Raw genomic sequence first — 17335 nt, 5'->3', positions numbered from 1 at the left:
TCATACAAAGTATTCTGAGGAAACAAAATCTTTTACCCATCAATTGTAGTTATGAAAGACTTTAATCTGTAAAACGTATATATAATGTTTAATTCTATTTTATTGTATTTTTACGACCCTGTATGAAATTGCTTACTATGATTGTTGCTTTTATGATTTTATGCTTGCTCTAAAATCGAATAAAGCTTTCTTCTACTCACTGAGCCCGGGGCTACCCAAATTATATGTCTGGTGTTTTCATCCTCCTGAAGCTCATATGACAGTCTTGGTCAATTGACCTATAATCTCTTATTTTGTATTTTAAGAACCCCCAGGGAGACCTTTGGGTATAAAAACATCACATCTTGCTGAGACAAGTAGAGGAGATCAGGATTTCCCTGCCAACACACACTGACACAAAACGCTGAGGTTCATGCATGTAGATACTCCAGCTCGCAGTGGTCTAACATCCCTCGTGGGGTGTCCAACTCGAGACCAAGACGGGGTCCCTCACTTCAGGAAATGGGTTTGACTTTATCCTAGAGGCATTCTTGGCTTAACACCTACATACATGCTAGGTACACTTAGGTACATCTAGTTAAGGTAACATCGTAGGAGTATGCATTTTTATTGTCATTTATTTTATATACTTGCCTGTATTCATGGTTAGAGCAAAATGGTAGAAATCTACCATCCTTTTGCTTTCTTAGTGCTTCTAAAAATGTATATCTTTTACTGTCTAATGGTTGTTTCAGCACACCTATTTGACACTAGAATAACAACTGTTCAATAGATACTTATTGAAAAACGTCCATACCATTTATTCTGTGTAACTCTCTGAGACTGAGTGAGCACGAGTGACTGAGCGAAAAGTAGTATACTGTTTCCATGGTCCTTAGGGATCAGGGTTGTCCTGTTCAATAGTGTCTAGTGGCACTGTGAGCTAGCTGGTACATAGGCCAACATACCCAGTAGGGATGTCTATTATGCTGTCCATAATAAAATTTGTAAAATCTCCCAACAAGAAGCAACAGCGAGATTACGAGAAATAGATAGGATCAATTTAGAAAAGGGGTTAGCCGTAGTTGACAATGGCATGACTGTGTTAACTTGCAGAATTTATTCATGGGCAACATTGTATCTTCTGCTACTGCTAGAACAAGATTTGTCCATACTACTGCCCGGGCAATCACAATTACGTTCTATTATGTTACGGAGCTGGACACTGCAAATGTTGTGCACAGGTTATGTGCCTTGACGTTTTATCAACAATACGTCGCTGTTTTCTGCATACAATATAACAGAAAAACAGATGAAAATGGCACAAATGGGAGCAAAATATACAATGCTACATATTGAAAATCTGGACAGATTACCTTTTACTGGGGCAGAGTCACCATCCACAGAATGGTTGATCCATGGCCGCATAATATTACCAGTCACTACTTTCCAGTTTCAGTACTGCCTAGAACAACAACAGGCAGGCACATATGAAGAAATGGATAGGGATTCCATCAAGGAATCTTGGGAATTACCGTACAGATTTTGATGCAGGAGTGGGGATCTAGAAGTATTTCTCAGCTGCACAAACTGTGAGAACGCTTTAAGTGGATCTCTCATATGCCAGGATATTATACTCCATGGGCCTGTAATGGTTCAGTAGAGAACATATCCTGTCACTTGAGGGGTACCCCAGCAACCGTGATTACCCCGGTATTCAATTTGCTTTGAAATGGGAATTATTTGATGCTGAATGATCACGGTTGTTGTGGTATGCTCCCGGGCATTGCATATCTCGTCACCATGAGCTCCAGGGTTACTTGCTTTATGCAAGTATTGTTTCCACCAACACACAAAGTCAGGGAGGCACCGTTATTGTCTTCGTTTAGCATTTCCTTTATACGGTTTGATGCTCTGAACAGAGTGAAAGCCATGCTTGTACAGAAAACCGTGGCCTTAACCTCCGCATGGCAGACTTTTGATCTCCAGATCGCATGTTCCTCGGCTGAGATACAGACACTCATACATACGAACTCCGCTTTCCATTTTACAGAGATGGTACATCGTATCTTTAACATGTCTTATACGATGGGTATAGTTCACCTATTTAAGACCATTGTGTGGAGGAGTGTGGCTCAATGGTTAGAGCGGCAGACCCTGATGCAGAGTTCTGGCCAGGGACCAGGGTTCGATTCCCGCCTCGGCGGGGTCTCGGGCTCAATTTCCTCAGACCTGTTAATTCTTGCCTCGGTGCCTATTCTAATCACGGGCCCCACGCTGCAACTCTGGGCAATAGCTTGCTTGGCCTCCACACCGGCCCCAACAGCGCTAAGGATGCCTGGCTTCACCCTGGGCGTGCCCAGGAGTGGACACTTCACAGGGAAAGCCAAGAGGGGTTCCACAGCGGTATGAGTATCAGCGCCAGGAAGCCGAATAGGCGACACCACAAGGTGACCTTCTGGTGACAGTGCGCTCTATAAGTACCATGACATTTACATTTACATTACCATAGGTTTGGGATTGTTAAGCACCTTTCAGACGGTCCTCGGAGTTATACCAAACTTTATACACTCTGTATTTGTAAGCATTTCTGGAGGACATCCGCAGATCCTGTTTCTAATATCAGGTATCCTGATTGTAGTTTTACTGCTACGCAATGGACGTCTCAGTTACCAAGGAGATGGCAAAAGCACTCTTGGAGCGTAAATACCGTGATCGCATGGTACAACATCTGGGCACAACTTGCCTTCGGGAAATAAGCAGCTCTTGTTTCCTTTTATTTAGACCAGTCTGGATGGACTGCAACCTACCTGTTCTCCGATGCATCTTCTGCAGAGAAGAATGCGTGTTGGATATCTGTCTGACCCTTCCATAAGTTGCGCAACCAGACTTGATGCTTTACTGGACCCATTAAAGGCCCATATTCTACAGTGTCCCCAGCGTATGATGGCAGCATTCTTAGAGCCTCCACAGGAAGTCTCTGCTCCTGTTGGAATGGATACCGGCTCCTCCACTGACACCCAGGCCTTGCATGGCACACAGGCTGCCCCATCATTAGCTGCAGGCAGTACGGAAGATCATCTGTGCTCAATTGACGTAATCTGTGAGATGTGACCGGGGTCGTCCTCTGCGAAGGCAGGCAACAGCAATGTGGCATCTCCCAGCCAGGACACACAAACATTTGGCCTGTCGAGTTCTAGGAAAAATTTGTTTTTAATTTTTTTTTAACAAACTCATATTGCAACTCCAAAACAAATTGACACTTTTTATGACCTGCATGGCTTTCCAATGCTTGTAGCGGTTCGAACAATATCTACAGACACATTAGAGCTATTGCTTGAGTGACAATATTTCCATTTGCCTTGTTTTAAGAATTTTTATCATTTGTTACCATTTTTTAGTAGAACTATTGTTTCATGGTAGTTGTTTGCATACAAGTGCCTAGACAGCCTAGTAGTACATTAGAAGTTAATTATGTAGTCCAGTCGGATGAGTAGCGGGTAGTATATTCCATATAGATACCCGAATATAGGCTCAGGTAGCATCGTAACGTTTAACCTATACTCTCCCCTACATTACACACATAATGGTTCCTGGGGACTGACCTTTTATCTAGATACGACACTGCACACAGAATGCTGGAGTTTCCCTAGTAAAAGCCTCATACATTATGCATGAGGATTCTTGGAATCTCAGCAGGACTACCATCTCCTGTATAATAACTATGTATAAAGTTAATTCCCAACGTCATCCTAAGTCTGACAAGTGGCACAGCAAGGTAGAACCCCCTGGGAGACCTTTGGGTAAAAAAACATCACATCTTGCTGAGACAAGTAGAGGAGATCAGGATTTCCCTGCTGACACACACTGACGTGAGATGCTGAGGTTCCTGCATGCAGATACTCCAGCTCGCAGTGGTCTAATATCCCTTGCGGGGTGTCCAACTCGAGATGAAGACTGGGTCCCACAGTCTCTCACTTCAGGTAATGGGGCTGACTTTATCCTAGAGGGATTCTTGGCTTAACACCAACATACATGCTAGGTACACTTAGGTACATCTAGTTAGGGTAGCATCATAGGAGTACGCATTTCTATTGTCATGTATTTTATATACTTGCCTGTATTCATGGTTAGAGCAAAATGGTAGAAATCTACCATCTTTTACTTTCTTAGTGCTTCTAATCATTTATATCTTTTACTGTCTAATGGTTGTTTCAGCGCACCTATTTTACACTAGAATATTGACTGTTCAATAAATACTTATTAAGGAGTAATGACTTTATTGCATGATTAATTAAAACCTTCGCAAACAAGTAAAACATTAATTCACAAAATGCAGCTTCTCCTTTAAAAGATACTAAAAGTTTACGAACAAGTTGAAATTCAATAAAATTACAAAAGAATAAAAAAGATTGTAGATAAGATAGATCTTCATGTTTAAAACGGTAAATCAGCATAAGGCTTAGGTACACCCCGAAAAATAGTGTTTGTAGAGAATACAAGTCAATGAGCTTGGAGACAGGTCGTGCTGACTGCTACGTACTTGGCAGAAAAGGAGATGTTCTTAGGATTTAGTCACAGCAGTAGTAGAGACATTTGTTGACCTTGACTCATAAGCACGCTGGGGTAGGATAAAGACCAATAACTTGAGGGTCTTCCCGAGTTAACTTTGCAGTAGCTTCCCTCATAAATCGAACAAGGCTGCAAGACAGGCGGATGTTGCTGCCCTCGAAACAGGCCTTTACCGCCTCCCTACAGGATCGAACCTGACTTGCAATCAGGAGCTCTTTTAGGAACTGTCTCCTTTCCGCTCTCAGGCCGTTGCAGATGCACAGTAGATGTATTATATCTTCGTTTAAATTTCCGCACAGTCTGCAGCGATTGGAGGAGGTTGTACATTTCCATGGAGGAAGGTGGGGCTTTGCTGGTTGGATTCCCAGCCTCAGATGAAGGAACCGTTCTTTTGTTTTTCTGGCAAAGCCTGTTCCTAGGTATAATTGGGGCTTTGTTGACACGTAGCTCTGAATTACGTACCAGCCGTGGGCCCTCCTACTAAGGGCAGCTTTATCTTCTGTGAGAGAAACAATTTTTACTGATTTATTTACCAGGACCTTAAAGCTGTTCTGGGGTAAACATGAGTCCCATAGGTCCTGTAAAGCTAACAGCTTGATTGCTGATTGAAGGTAGCTCTTCGCTGGGCTATCGGTTCTCTTTGAGATTTCCAACCACAGATATGAGTTCAATGTGCCCGGTGCGGCTCCCTTTATTTTAAACCAGCAATTAGCGTAGGCCCCTTTCCGTGAGATTTCCTGCTTTAACAATCCAAATTCTAATCTTATTTGCGCTGGTGAGGTAAATTGCGGAAGATTGAATATTATTCTTAGAGCCTTGGCAACCACAATGTCCAGGGTCACTTCATCTCTACCTCTCATTGCTTCGCTTACGTACGTGATGGAGGGAAGGAGCCGTGCTCAAAGCACTTCTAGCAAAGGGAGAAGGCTAGGGCCAGTTGTTTTTTGCTTGATGTTTTTTAAAGCAACAGCCAGTACAGTCCCTCTGCCTTTGATGGAGGCTTTCTGTTTGGAGAATGATCTGTTTCTCTCAAATATGATTCCCAAGTACTTGTACTCCTCCACTGGGTCCAGCAGCCGATTGTTCATTGACCATCGTGAATAGGGTTTATTGCGACCTTGGTTTAGTACCATTACTTTAGATTTTTCTAAATTTATGGTCAGCCCATTTTTGTCAGCGAAGGTGCTTGTGATGTTTATCAGATGCTGGAGGCCAATTGGGGTGCAGCTGATTAGTAGGAGGTCATCTGCGTACAAGAGGTTCGATAGAGTTAAGCCCCCTAGGTTCGGGGCATGATGGATGCAATTGTCCAGGTCGGTGGAGAGATCAGAGACAAAGAGATTGAACAGGGTTGGGGCCAATACACAACCCTGCTTCAGCCCTTTGGCAGTAGGAATTTTTCTAGACAGGATATCTCCCGCTCCAATTTTGATCTGGACCCAAGTTGCAGAGTGGAGCAGGATTAGCTGGTTTAGAAGATTTGTAGGGATTCCCCACCTCGCTAATTTGGCCCAAAGTAACCCCCTGTCGATGCTATCGAAAGCTGCCTTATAATCAATAAAGCAGACGAATAGCGGTTTATTAATCTTTTTGGAGGCGTCAGACAGGAGAGAAAGTAGCGAGAATATTTGTTGAGGTCCCCAGACCTTCCTGGAAACCAGTTTGGTTGATGGGAATTAGATTTTTCAGCCCAAACTGTGAGTTCATTTAGAAAAAGCCCGGCATAGTATTTGGCTTCAATATCGATTAAAGCGATGAGCCTATAATTTTTTGGATCTGACATGGCGCCCTTTTTGTGGATGGGAGAAATGATTGAACCTTTCCAGGAGTCAGGAATTCTCTCACTTTCTAAGATGTTGTTATAAAGGGGAGGAGTGCTTTACCCCCATAGTTCGAATCCTGTTTGAATATAATTGACGGAAGACCGTTGGGGCCTGGAGCACCGTCTTTGCGTCCTTTATTGATTCTGCCCCCGAGCTGCTTAGATGTGAGGATGATGGAAAGGACTGGATCTTCAGTCCTTGATTGCAGTTGGTCACTTTTGAGCTCCGATGAGCATGCCAGGGATTGGGGAGCTTCTGAGTTGAAGTGATTCAGTAGGAATTTTGCCCAGGTGTCCTCTGTTATATATGAGCTGATTCCTAGAGCAGATGGATTCTCTAGGTTTCTGATGGTCTGCCAAAACCTGGCACTGTTGTTATTTTTTGCGTCATGTGTCAATTTAGCCCATGTTCATTCGTCCCTTTCTTTTTTTGCGAGCCAAATTAATTTCTTCTTACATGCTATAGGGCTCCTTAATTCGGACTGGATGTTCTCAACTGGGCCATGTATACGGAGACTGCGGATTGCCCTTTTGATTTTGGTTTTTAACTCCCTTAATTCAGTGTCCTGGAGATGTGAGAGGTGGAGTAATTTGCTTTGTGCCTGATTGCGTGACGCGGCCGCGTGATATTTTGGTGTTACTGGTCCTTCTCTTGGCTTGGTTATTGGCTTAGTTGGATTGAAGCTGTCCATGAAGTTCTCCCATGCTTTTAAATGGCTGGTACTTAACTGCGTGCTCTCTTCCCATCTTTTTTCGCGAGGGCCTGGAGATGTTCTGGATCGCGGGTATTACATTTGATTCTCCGGTGATTTGCTGTTATCGTTAAGTTTGTGACCTCCATCGGGTAAGTGGTAGCTGTTCCACAAGCATCAAGGGTAAACTCTTGGGGCTGGTGGTCGCTTTGGTCCCGATTTCCTATCATAAACCCATTTATTAGGCCGAAAGTTGATAAAGACGTGAAAGTGTAGTCGATTGCAGTATTACATTGGACTGTGTGGAAGGTAGCAGCCGGTGGGCGGTCTCCCGCGAAACGCCCATTTAGTGCAACCAAAGACAAATTCGCCAGCTCAGTTAGAAGGCCCCTCGAGATTTTGTATGACTTGCCCCATCTGCAGGCGACCTGGGTTGGGATGCCCCATGCTGCTTGGCGTTCTGCTGCAGGACTATCCGGATCGGTCCCTCCTGTAAGGAACATGTTGAAGTCACCCGAGAGGATAAAATTAGAGTAAGGTTCCGCAGTAATAAGATTTGTCAGTTCATTTACTAAGGTGTTTACACCGGTTCTTTTGTTATGAGGATGAATGTAGGTGTTAACGATTGTTAAAACTTCTTTGTTTCTGCGGCTTAAAATTTGAAGCTGTATTGTTTTTATTCCGTTTGTTGCAGTATTAATGCTAGCTAGCTCTTTCACTGAATTTATCGATTTAATTGAAGCGTAGGTTGTGAGCCCACCTTTCAAATGTCCATATTTTGAGTTTCTAGACCCTGGAAGATGGTAAGATTTAAAGCCTTGTAAGTGAAAAGGCTCTTCAGCCATGTTTCCTGTAACAGGAATATATCGAATTGCTGAAAATACAATAATATTCCATTGTCAGAGGTTTTTGCACCTAAGCCGTTTATATTCCAGAAGCAAAATTTTAACATCGAGGAGTTTATTATATTTTTTTCCGTCTGTCAGTAGGCCTCCGGTCTGATGTTTATTGTTCTCGAGATCCAAGACCAGTCACTTAGAAGTTCCGTTCCCCTTTCGTCCTGACCCGTTGGAGTGTTTGCTCTAAAGTTTTGTGTTGCCACAATTGAGGAACTTCTTGCTCCTTTGAGCACGGAATTGCAAGGGCCAGGGTCAACATTGTTTTTTGTATTGTCAACTTTGGGTTTATGAACTTGTCCAAGAAGGGGTTCTGGATATCCCACTTCATGATGAGGGAGTAATCGGATCCCCCAGACTTGCAGTTGGGGCTTCTCTTTAAGGATTTTCGCTGCTATTTCCTGGTTTGCCCAGACAGTTTTGGTTACTTCCTGATCCGAGAGGTTTTTGAAGGTTTCAAATTGAACAGATACTAAGTCTTGTGATTGAATCCCTGTCAGATTACTAATGGCGGTTAATATTCGGAGAATGTTCCCTCTGGTGAGGATGTCGCCCCGACCTTTAGATTTGTATTCAGGGATGAAGAGTAGTGACTGGGTAGGAGCCCGTCGTAGGCTATCTGAGGAGATGACGAGGTGTGGGAGAGCTTTTATCTCGTCTGGGGCACAGAGTGACTGTATTACGGGACCGTCTCTGTTTCCTGTCGTCACTTGGCCCTTTATTCCACCGCGCTGTATTGTTCGTGGTTGGGCCAGCTGAGGCTCCCCTTGTTGCTATTTCCATTGTTAATTTTGGCTTTACTGGACCTCCTAGTTTGCCAGCAGTCATTGAGGCTACATCTGAGGAAGTGAGAAATTCTCCTTTGGTTGGTGGAGACAGAACTTTTGCTCCCAGGTCTGCGGTGTTGGAGGACGCGGATTGTTACAGTTCAGTTATATGTGTTGTTCCTGCCTTATCTTGAACTGTTGAAACCGATGATGGAGTGGTGGTAACCTTAGGCTGGGGAATTGATGGGTCGCTCCATGCTCTTTGCTCTAGTTTCAGTTCACTCCGAACTCCGTTAACGGGATGAAAGAAGGCGTTGATTGAGGGAGTGTTATTCCTCCCTTTCCTCCTCTGTTTTTGCCATTGTTTAGAGTTTTGGGGTTTGATTGGCGGGAAGTCTCCTTCAATTGGTTGACTTGGCGGTTGTTTATGGATGTTACAACCATGCACCGCTCGAGATAGTTCTGGAAAGTTTGTGTTGCTAATACAGATGGGACTCGATTGGATACTCGATCTACCCCCACAATGGCTGCCAAGGTCGTCTTGAATAGCTTGGTTGATTGGAACTGCCTGTATCGGATGACAGTCGATTCTGGGCACAGCTGGGAAAGAAGCCTGGAATGAGCTATTCGTATCTGATGGAGGTAGCTTGTTATTTCCCTCGGAGATTGGGACCCTAGTACTTTTTGGAGATCTTGTTTGATTAGAGATTGGTTTGTCTAGAATAATTGGTTCTGTTGTGTTGATGCTTTTTTAAAAATCTGTTAAAAGGTCGCCCATCACCGTGGGTAGTGACGCAAGTTTGTCAATGATTAGGTAACACGGGCAACTTGGTGGAATTATCGATGTTTCGGCTTGGGCTTTTGAGATGAAGTTGTTCAAGTCAGATAGCTTTCTGTCAATGCTTGTAACATGAAGGGCTAGGTAGTTGAGTAGAGTTAGCTGTATATCCATCTTGTCGGAGTGATACTCCATAGCTTTTGTTGCGAGTTGCATTGTGTTGAGCAGGGGGGCCCAAAGCGCGTTCTCGGTTGTTGGAGGTTCCTCTTTCGACTTCCCTAAGGGATAAGAGGAATCTTGATCCCCTATTTCGCCTTTGATCACGGAAGTATATTTGGTGACGAGATTTTCCCATTCGTCGCTGGAGAGAACAGGTACATTGTCTGGTGCGAGAGCTAGATCATCTGCTTCGGTTCCCCAGGCCTCTCCTGGACTGCCTGCGGCTGCTGGAGCCCCCGGGACTGGGAATGGGCTACTTATCGATGATGTTGAGCACTCCGCATTGAGTTTAGTGTTCTTGTCGATAGAACCGTTGGAGCTGATGGAATCTGGAGCTGTGTCCGGGGTCCCTTTGTCCTTGGGGACTCTAGTGAGACTTAAAACTACATTGCCTTGGGGGTCATGAGAGGATCCCAAGTTTGGTTGTGAAGACCTCAGCTGAGTTAGTTAAGCAAAGGTCTAAAACAGTAGTTCTTGTGGAGAGGGTCTCGGGTTTAGCTTGATCAGAATGTGGTCCTGTGGGTGATGCGGGAGCTGAGGGTGGGAAAAAACCTGGACGTAGGAGGGGCCGTATTTTGATTTCCGGCTCCAATGGAATTGATGTCGAAGTTTTATGGATGGTCCTAGCGGAAAGGGGAGATGGTAGTTTCTTTGATCTGTTTCCCGCCGTTGGTTGAAGAGTTTTTTCCGATTATCCGGTCGTCACATTCAGGCCCTTGAACTCTGCCTTTGTTGTCAGTGGTTTTATTGCCAAGATGAGTATTAAGACCGGTATTAGCACCACCCATTGTTTCCGCAGGGGTTATGATTACTGAAGTTGAGGGTGAGGTGTTCATTTGTGAAGCTGAGGCTGTGTCTATTGCCGGGTGTCGAGGTGATGGAAGGCCCAACTGATTGCTAATGCTGAGATTTAGCACTGCTCCGGCATCTTTAACAAAGGAACATTTAGAGTATATTTTGGGTTGAGAGTAAAACTTTTGTTGACATTTTTGGTTTGATGATGATGATATACTTAGTTCTCCCCCAATGTCCACCAATATATCAGAATCCTTGCGGGTTTGAGTCTTTTCAATGCTCTGTGTTGTTGTATTGGCTTGAATTCTAGTCGGTTCCTTCAAGATCGCACTTTTCTTTTTCCTGCTGGTAATCACTTTTGTGATAAAACACCCTTCTTTGCCAGATCTCATGGTATTAGATTGACCGTTGATTAACCGTTGATGGTTGTTTATTGTTAATTGTTGTTGGTAATTGAGGGTTGGGGTGGGGGGAATAGTGACCACTACTCCCGGTGCTTTCTTAACTTTATACTACCCCCGAGGCCGCCGGACCGGATTCTAGCCGATCCACCCCTTTAGCGTAATGTACGCAAAGCAGAGCAGGAGCACGGAGCTTGGACCCCCCCCCAGAGCGCTCTCACCTGTTAGTGGTTGGAGTTAGAGTTGAGCTAGCTCTGATTTTCTGGCGGCCTGGGGGCCTGGTGCCTGGAGCCTGGTGAGTAGAAAAACCCACCGGGACCGGCAGAAGGACCTGCAGGCGGCTGACTGCTGACTGCTGCTGTGGGCAGTGATGACCACGGGCTCAGGCGGGGGGGGGGTAGGGGCGGAAACCCGCAGTTGTCACGGCTCCATACCTCCCCGTGCTCCCAAAAGTATTTGGATGCTTGGGTGCTCCCGGTTCTTTCGCTCCCCTTCCACCACACCAACTCACCCAACTCGGAAGCTACAGGACGCAGCCTCAACGCCCAGACGCCAAGCACGGAATTGCAGCGTGGACGGCCCGATGCAAACCGCTCCTATTTGTCACCGGAGCACACCACTACAACTCCGGGACTAGTGCTGGTGCTGGGGGGGTCGAAAAAGCGCCGGATCCAACTTACGGTGCGGTTGCTGGCTACACCGGGAGGCTAGGGACCGGGAAGACGTCACCGGTAGCGCACTCGAAGCAGGCACCGCCGCTTCTCAGAAGGTGGCAACAAGCAAAACACGGAATACTTATTGAAAAACGTCCATACCGTTTATTCTGTGTAACTCTCTGAGACTGAGAGAGCACGAGTGACTGAGCAAAAAGTAGTACACTGTTTTTTCTACGGTCCTGAGGGATCGGGGTTGTCATGTTCAATAGCTGTCAAAGAGGAGTTTCTAGTGGCATTGTGAGCTAGCTGGTACATAGGCCAACATACCCGGTGGAGGTGTCTAGATTCAGTCTGACACCAATCCTAGAGTGTATGTTGTCTAAACATGCAGATCCTGTATAGGTTTTATAGGAATTACACAACACTTCTGCCCCTCCAGGTAGGGATTCTAAGAGGCTGGATTCACTTGGTAAGAAGATGTCTTCTTCCTCCAGCCTGGCATTGCAATCGGTGAATTCTGCATGCTTATTGGTCCGTTTCTCCCATTCCCTTTGGGAGTCGGTTGTGCAAGTGTTGCCAAAGGTTCCGATGGACGCCCCGACTGTGCTCTCTCAGGCAGTTAAGGATGTGAGAGATGCAGCAAAATTCACCATAAGGTGTGGCCTTGACATAACTGGTTCCCTAGGCGGATCGATTTCCACGACAGTGGCCTTGAGGCACCATGCATGGCTTATGGCAAGTGGCTTCTCAGGTGATATCCAGGCAAATTTGATGGACATGCGATTTGATGGAACCCATCTTTTTGGGGTGAAGATAGACTCTACCCTAGTGAAGTTCAAGGGCTCTCAAGCTACGCCCAAATCCTTGGGCCTCTCTTTTACACCTCATGGCCAGTCTAGTTCACGCCCCTTTCATGGCAACAGAAGGGATTTCCAGCCACGTCTGCCCTATCCTAGCCACCGTCTTGTGCAGACATCCCAAATAATGCGGGGACGTGGAAGCGGTTCTTGCCTACCAAGGAATGGAAGCCAGAAGTCGTCGACCACCCTGCCCTTGGCAGCCACAGCCTCCAAGCACTCCTAGTCTGACTCTGCAAGACCAGGTTGTGGTCTCCCACCTTAAGCCCGCGGCAAACCTCCTGCATTCGTTGGAGTTCTCTATAAACGTGCCATCACACCCGACTCCTACTCAGAAGCTCTCTTTCATAGGAGCAGTTCTGAATCTACTAGGTACTCGCAAATTGCAAATGCAATTTCAAGGGTGCAAGGGTGTCAAAAGAACATCCTGTTGCACCCCTGAAATATGCATAGGTGCACATGTGGTGCACATACATGCCCTAAGGGCATGAATGTGCGCCCCATGGCACTTTGAAAAATGCAAAAAAGTGAATTTTTCTAGGAAATCGCAAATTACCACCAACCTGATGTAGGTGGTAATTTGCGATTTCTTAAGTCAAATTCGCACAACTTGGGTGCTTCCTGAATTGCATTTAAGTGATCTAAATAAGCGATTCCTTAAATGCATTTGCAAAATAGGGAATTGCAAATTTTGCGATTCTCTATTTTGCTATGGCTTTTTGGGATGATACCTCCCAAAGGGCTTTTTCCCATTCGCAAACGGGCCGATTCTGAGAATCTGCCCATTTGCGAACGGGAAAAAGGCTTGATACATATGCCCCATGGTTCTTTTCTGTATAATCTTGGTGTGTAACATAATTGTTTCTATTTTCCTGCAGGCTGTCTCAATAATGGGAGATGAAGTCTTCAGTTTTAATATGTCTTTGTATCCTGATGCTACTGAGGGAGAAGCTTATTTGGATATGTCCAAAGTAGATGGGAAGATGTGCCTGAAAGTTGGCTGCATTCAAATTGTGTATCTTCATAAATTCCTCATGTCACTTCTGGTAAGCATTGTTTCCATTACTCACAGAATCTAATGCTTTGCTACTCATCTTCATATCCTATGGGAAACCTTTTAACTCACGTGTTTTGGCTACTGCTTCTGGCTGATTCCTCATTTTTAACAATTACCAGGCTGTGTCCATAATTTTTTTCTAGAACACTTTTCGATCACCACCATCTGCACTGGATCAGTGAGGAACTAATCAAAAGTAACATAACTTTTTCATAGATTTACTCTTTGGTATCAGCAATGTCAATTTGTTTTACCCCGATTCATAGTTGCGAACATCTGGAGCCACTCTATGCTTGCTCAACATTATCTTCTCTTGTTTTAAAAAAAATGTAATATATCACCCCTGAAACCCTAATGCTATAAGCCCTCCTTGAGCTTCAAATGACAATGTTTGCTCTGGGGGCTAGAAACCAAGCATGATATGACATCTTATGATTGTTGTGCCCTTTAACACCCTAAGCTATAAATGAGAGAGGGAGATAATGCTCTACATGGTTTCACATAGGGAGTTAGCAAAATTGAGATCTCAACAGGGAGGACAATTACCTAAATACCTGGATCTCACCATAGTTCTAACATCATGATAAGTACAAAAAAGGCACAGAACATACCATCAAATTGCTCCATCTTGGAGCCAGAACCAGTACTTGAAATGGTAGCTCACAATGTAGGTTTTCTACCCAATCTGGCAACTACAGAGAAAGCCTGCTTACCTTATAGGAAGCTGTGTTATTGATTTTTACCTACAAACCAGCAACCTGTGGTGTACCAAGGTCACGCTCTAATGTATCCAATCCTGCTACAGGCCATCCGAGCCATGCTTGGTAATGGTGCCTTATGTTTTGATACGACCCTCTCAGGTCCTTTTTTTTATCAAGTTTGAGGTCAATTACCCCTCTACACCCACAATGTATCTTAAGCACCAGAATGCTAGGTAGAGTATATAAAGGAGGAAACAATGAAAGCTACAAATGTCTGAGCCTGTTGACAGATTTACAGATACCTTCCAGTTTCGAGATGCCAGGCTAACATCTTATTTTCAATGCCACCATATCATTTGCCAGCAAAACTTGGTGCAGCCAGACCTAAGGTGTTCCTCTCAGACTGCTTAGCTTTCAAGGTCTGCAGTGCATCCTGCCTAATAACTTCCACACATTTTGGGAGATGGTTAATAAAGCCAGTCTTTCCTTGCTTAAACATTGGGGTATTTGTCTCCACATCCTCAATGATATAAAAGATCAGCAAAGCAGAAGATGCACACTGATAAGTGACATCATGAATTCACAAGTTCAGTCATGGTGTTATACTACCATGGCTGGGTGTGCTCTCCTATTACTTCTTCAGTGATGGAGTCATCTGCTCACTAGAGGATTTCAAAGAAAGCATAGGTTTGACTTGGCGGTCTTTCCGCCATCAACAGTGAAAACTCAGGGTTTACAGTTGGCAATATAAACGATCCAGCCAAGCTCAGCAGACCCAAAGGAGTTACTTTGACTTAAAATGTGTTGTGGTTTAGGTCTGTATAAACAGCAGCAGCTACACCTCTCATCTGCCTCTGAAATGGGAATACCCTTATCCTCTCTATGTTGTTTCTCCGAAGTTTCAGAATGAAGAGAGGTTGCTTTAGGTAAATGGGTCTTCCATATATTTTACTTAGTATACTCTTTTCCATTAAGTCTCACCCATTCCCTCTGCTACACATCATTCACAAGCAGGACTTGAAAAAGTCAACTTTGAAAGTTGACCATTTTCACCTCCTCCCCACAAAAAAAACTCTTGATGATGAAAGTTTTGATATTTGTTGAAAGGGAGAAGTAGAAAGATTTTACATGCTGAGAAGAAGTGGTATTACTACAGATGCCTTCTTGTCCCCAGGAAATGAGGAGGCCTCAAGCCTATCCCCGACCCTAACTTCTTTAACTAAATTATGAAGAAGCAGCAATTGAAGATGGTGTTAATTCAGCAGATCCATCCGGCACTTCAGAATCAAACTTGGATTATCTTGTTGAATCTCAGATACATGTGTGCTCATTCAAATATAGAAATGTTAGAGGCAGTTTTGATGTTGTATTAATCTATGTTGTATGCTATTTTATTTACTCTTAGTTGGCCTTTTGGCAGCACAAAGACTTTTCACTAATGCTATGGCAGTAGATGTTGGTCATCGCCACAAATAGGGAGTTCATATCTGCTTATCCCTAAACAGTTGGCTCATTATGCACTCTTCTTCCAATGAAACATTGTAGCATTTATGAACCACAATCAACCCTTGGTACATTTTAGTGCTGCCAATCAGTCATATGCTCATGAGTCATAACTGGCATCGTCAAAGTGCAATTATATGACTAAGAGGGGCAGTGTTGGATCAAGATATCTTTGCATTGAGGCTCTTGGCTGACAAGGGAATGCCTCCACCGCAATCTAAAGGCCCTCAGCCTGACATCCTGGTTCCTGATCACATAGCTTGGCCACTTGGCATGTTGTCCAATTCTGTAGATATTCTGTTTCAGGCACGTGCACCTTGAACCACAAAACATATAACATCAAGTGGGAACATTTCTGTATGTGGTGTAAAGATGGGGACCTCAACCCTGTCTCCATACAACCCCACCAAATCCTTCCATACCTACTGCACCTGGTCATGATTGAGCTTAGCTACTCCTCAATAAGAGTCCATCTTGTGGTGATCTCAAGATTTAGAAGAACTGATCCTTTTTTTCACCTAGGATTAAAAAAAATTTTTTAAAGGGTTGTTAAAAAGATATCCCTCCTATATGGTGCCCTTCAGTATCTTGGGAGCTGAACACAGTATTAAGCCAGCTTAACCTACTCCCCTTTGAACCGATCCACAAAGCTTATTCATAGTTCCTTTCCTGGAAGACAGTACTTTTGCTTGCCCTCACTTCAGCAAGTACAGTTGGGGAGTTGGTAGTTTTACAATAAAGGAGTCCTTCGTCAGATCTGGTAAGGAAAAGATCACCCTTCGAACTAACCCAAAGTTCATAACGAAGGTGCCTTCTGACTTCCACCTCAACAAGCCAACTATTCTAAGCTTGTTTTTTCCGAATCCTCAAAATCAGTAATAAAATCCCTACACGCACTGGATGTCTGCAGGTGCATCAGATTTCACATGGTTATAACAAAAGATAATTGCATATCTGACCAGCCAGCTGTTTCTATTCTTTGTATTCGTCTACTGTTCAGTAAGAGGTTAACTCCACTCACACATGGAATTATAGCATGTTGGCAGTCAGCCTGCATCACCTTTTGCCACAAGAAAACAAAGCATCAATTCCAGGGTCGAGTGAGGGTGCATTCCACAGGAGCTGGAGGATGCTGGAGTGCCTTTGCGTAATATCTTCCATACGACTCCATACAAGAACAGGCATGTGCACATAAAGCATAACTGATTGAATTTGAAGTCAGTAGATGACTCAGTAGGGTATGAACTCAGTAGACGACTCAGTAGTGGGACTGACATAACCTTTTAGTAAAGGTGACTCTGCTCTCTGCTTTGTTGTAATGTTATGCACTGCTTGCTGTTCTGATTCAAGTATGTGACTACAGGAAAGAGACAATGCTGGAGAAGAAATTAGTTACTTACCTACATTTCCAGTTCTCAAGCATTGTTATCTTTGAGAAGCACCCAGGAAAGGCAGACTATTCAGTGATCGAAGGCATGAGTGGACTTTTATGAAAGGAGTTCCCTGGTATCTCTGTGTGGTTCCCGTGTGGCCCGCATTCGGCCTGTACAGAGCAAGTACCACCGTGATGGCCAACAGTCTGCTGAAGGCTACAAAGACTGGCTGTGCTTCTGCAGTTATGAGGGAGAGTGAAGCCGCAT

General features: G+C 44.4%; 1 protein-coding gene and 1 long non-coding RNA gene across 3 annotated transcripts in view; one reads left to right on the top strand and one right to left on the bottom strand.

The window, feature by feature from the left end:
* The window catches only part of VPS13C (vacuolar protein sorting 13 homolog C), a 2773485-nt gene that overhangs the window by 964237 nt on the left and 1791913 nt on the right, over positions 1-17335 (top strand). For both annotated transcript variants that reach the window (XM_078680824.1, XM_078680823.1), the window contains exon 32: positions 13313-13480. In XM_078680824.1, the coding sequence (XP_078536950.1) occupies positions 13313-13480 (168 nt within the window). The remainder of the gene's footprint in view (positions 1-13312; positions 13481-17335) is intronic.
* Positions 1-17335, bottom strand: part of LOC144822865 (uncharacterized) — a 790049-nt gene that overhangs the window by 78828 nt on the left and 693886 nt on the right. The gene's annotated exons all lie outside the window — the stretch shown is intronic.

This window comes from Lissotriton helveticus, chromosome 3_1, assembly GCF_964261635.1.
Source record: "Lissotriton helveticus chromosome 3_1, aLisHel1.1, whole genome shotgun sequence".
Taxonomy (NCBI): Eukaryota; Metazoa; Chordata; class Amphibia; order Caudata; family Salamandridae; genus Lissotriton; species Lissotriton helveticus.
Note: the sequence above shows the minus strand (reverse complement) of the source record. Positions and strands in the feature narration are given on the sequence as shown.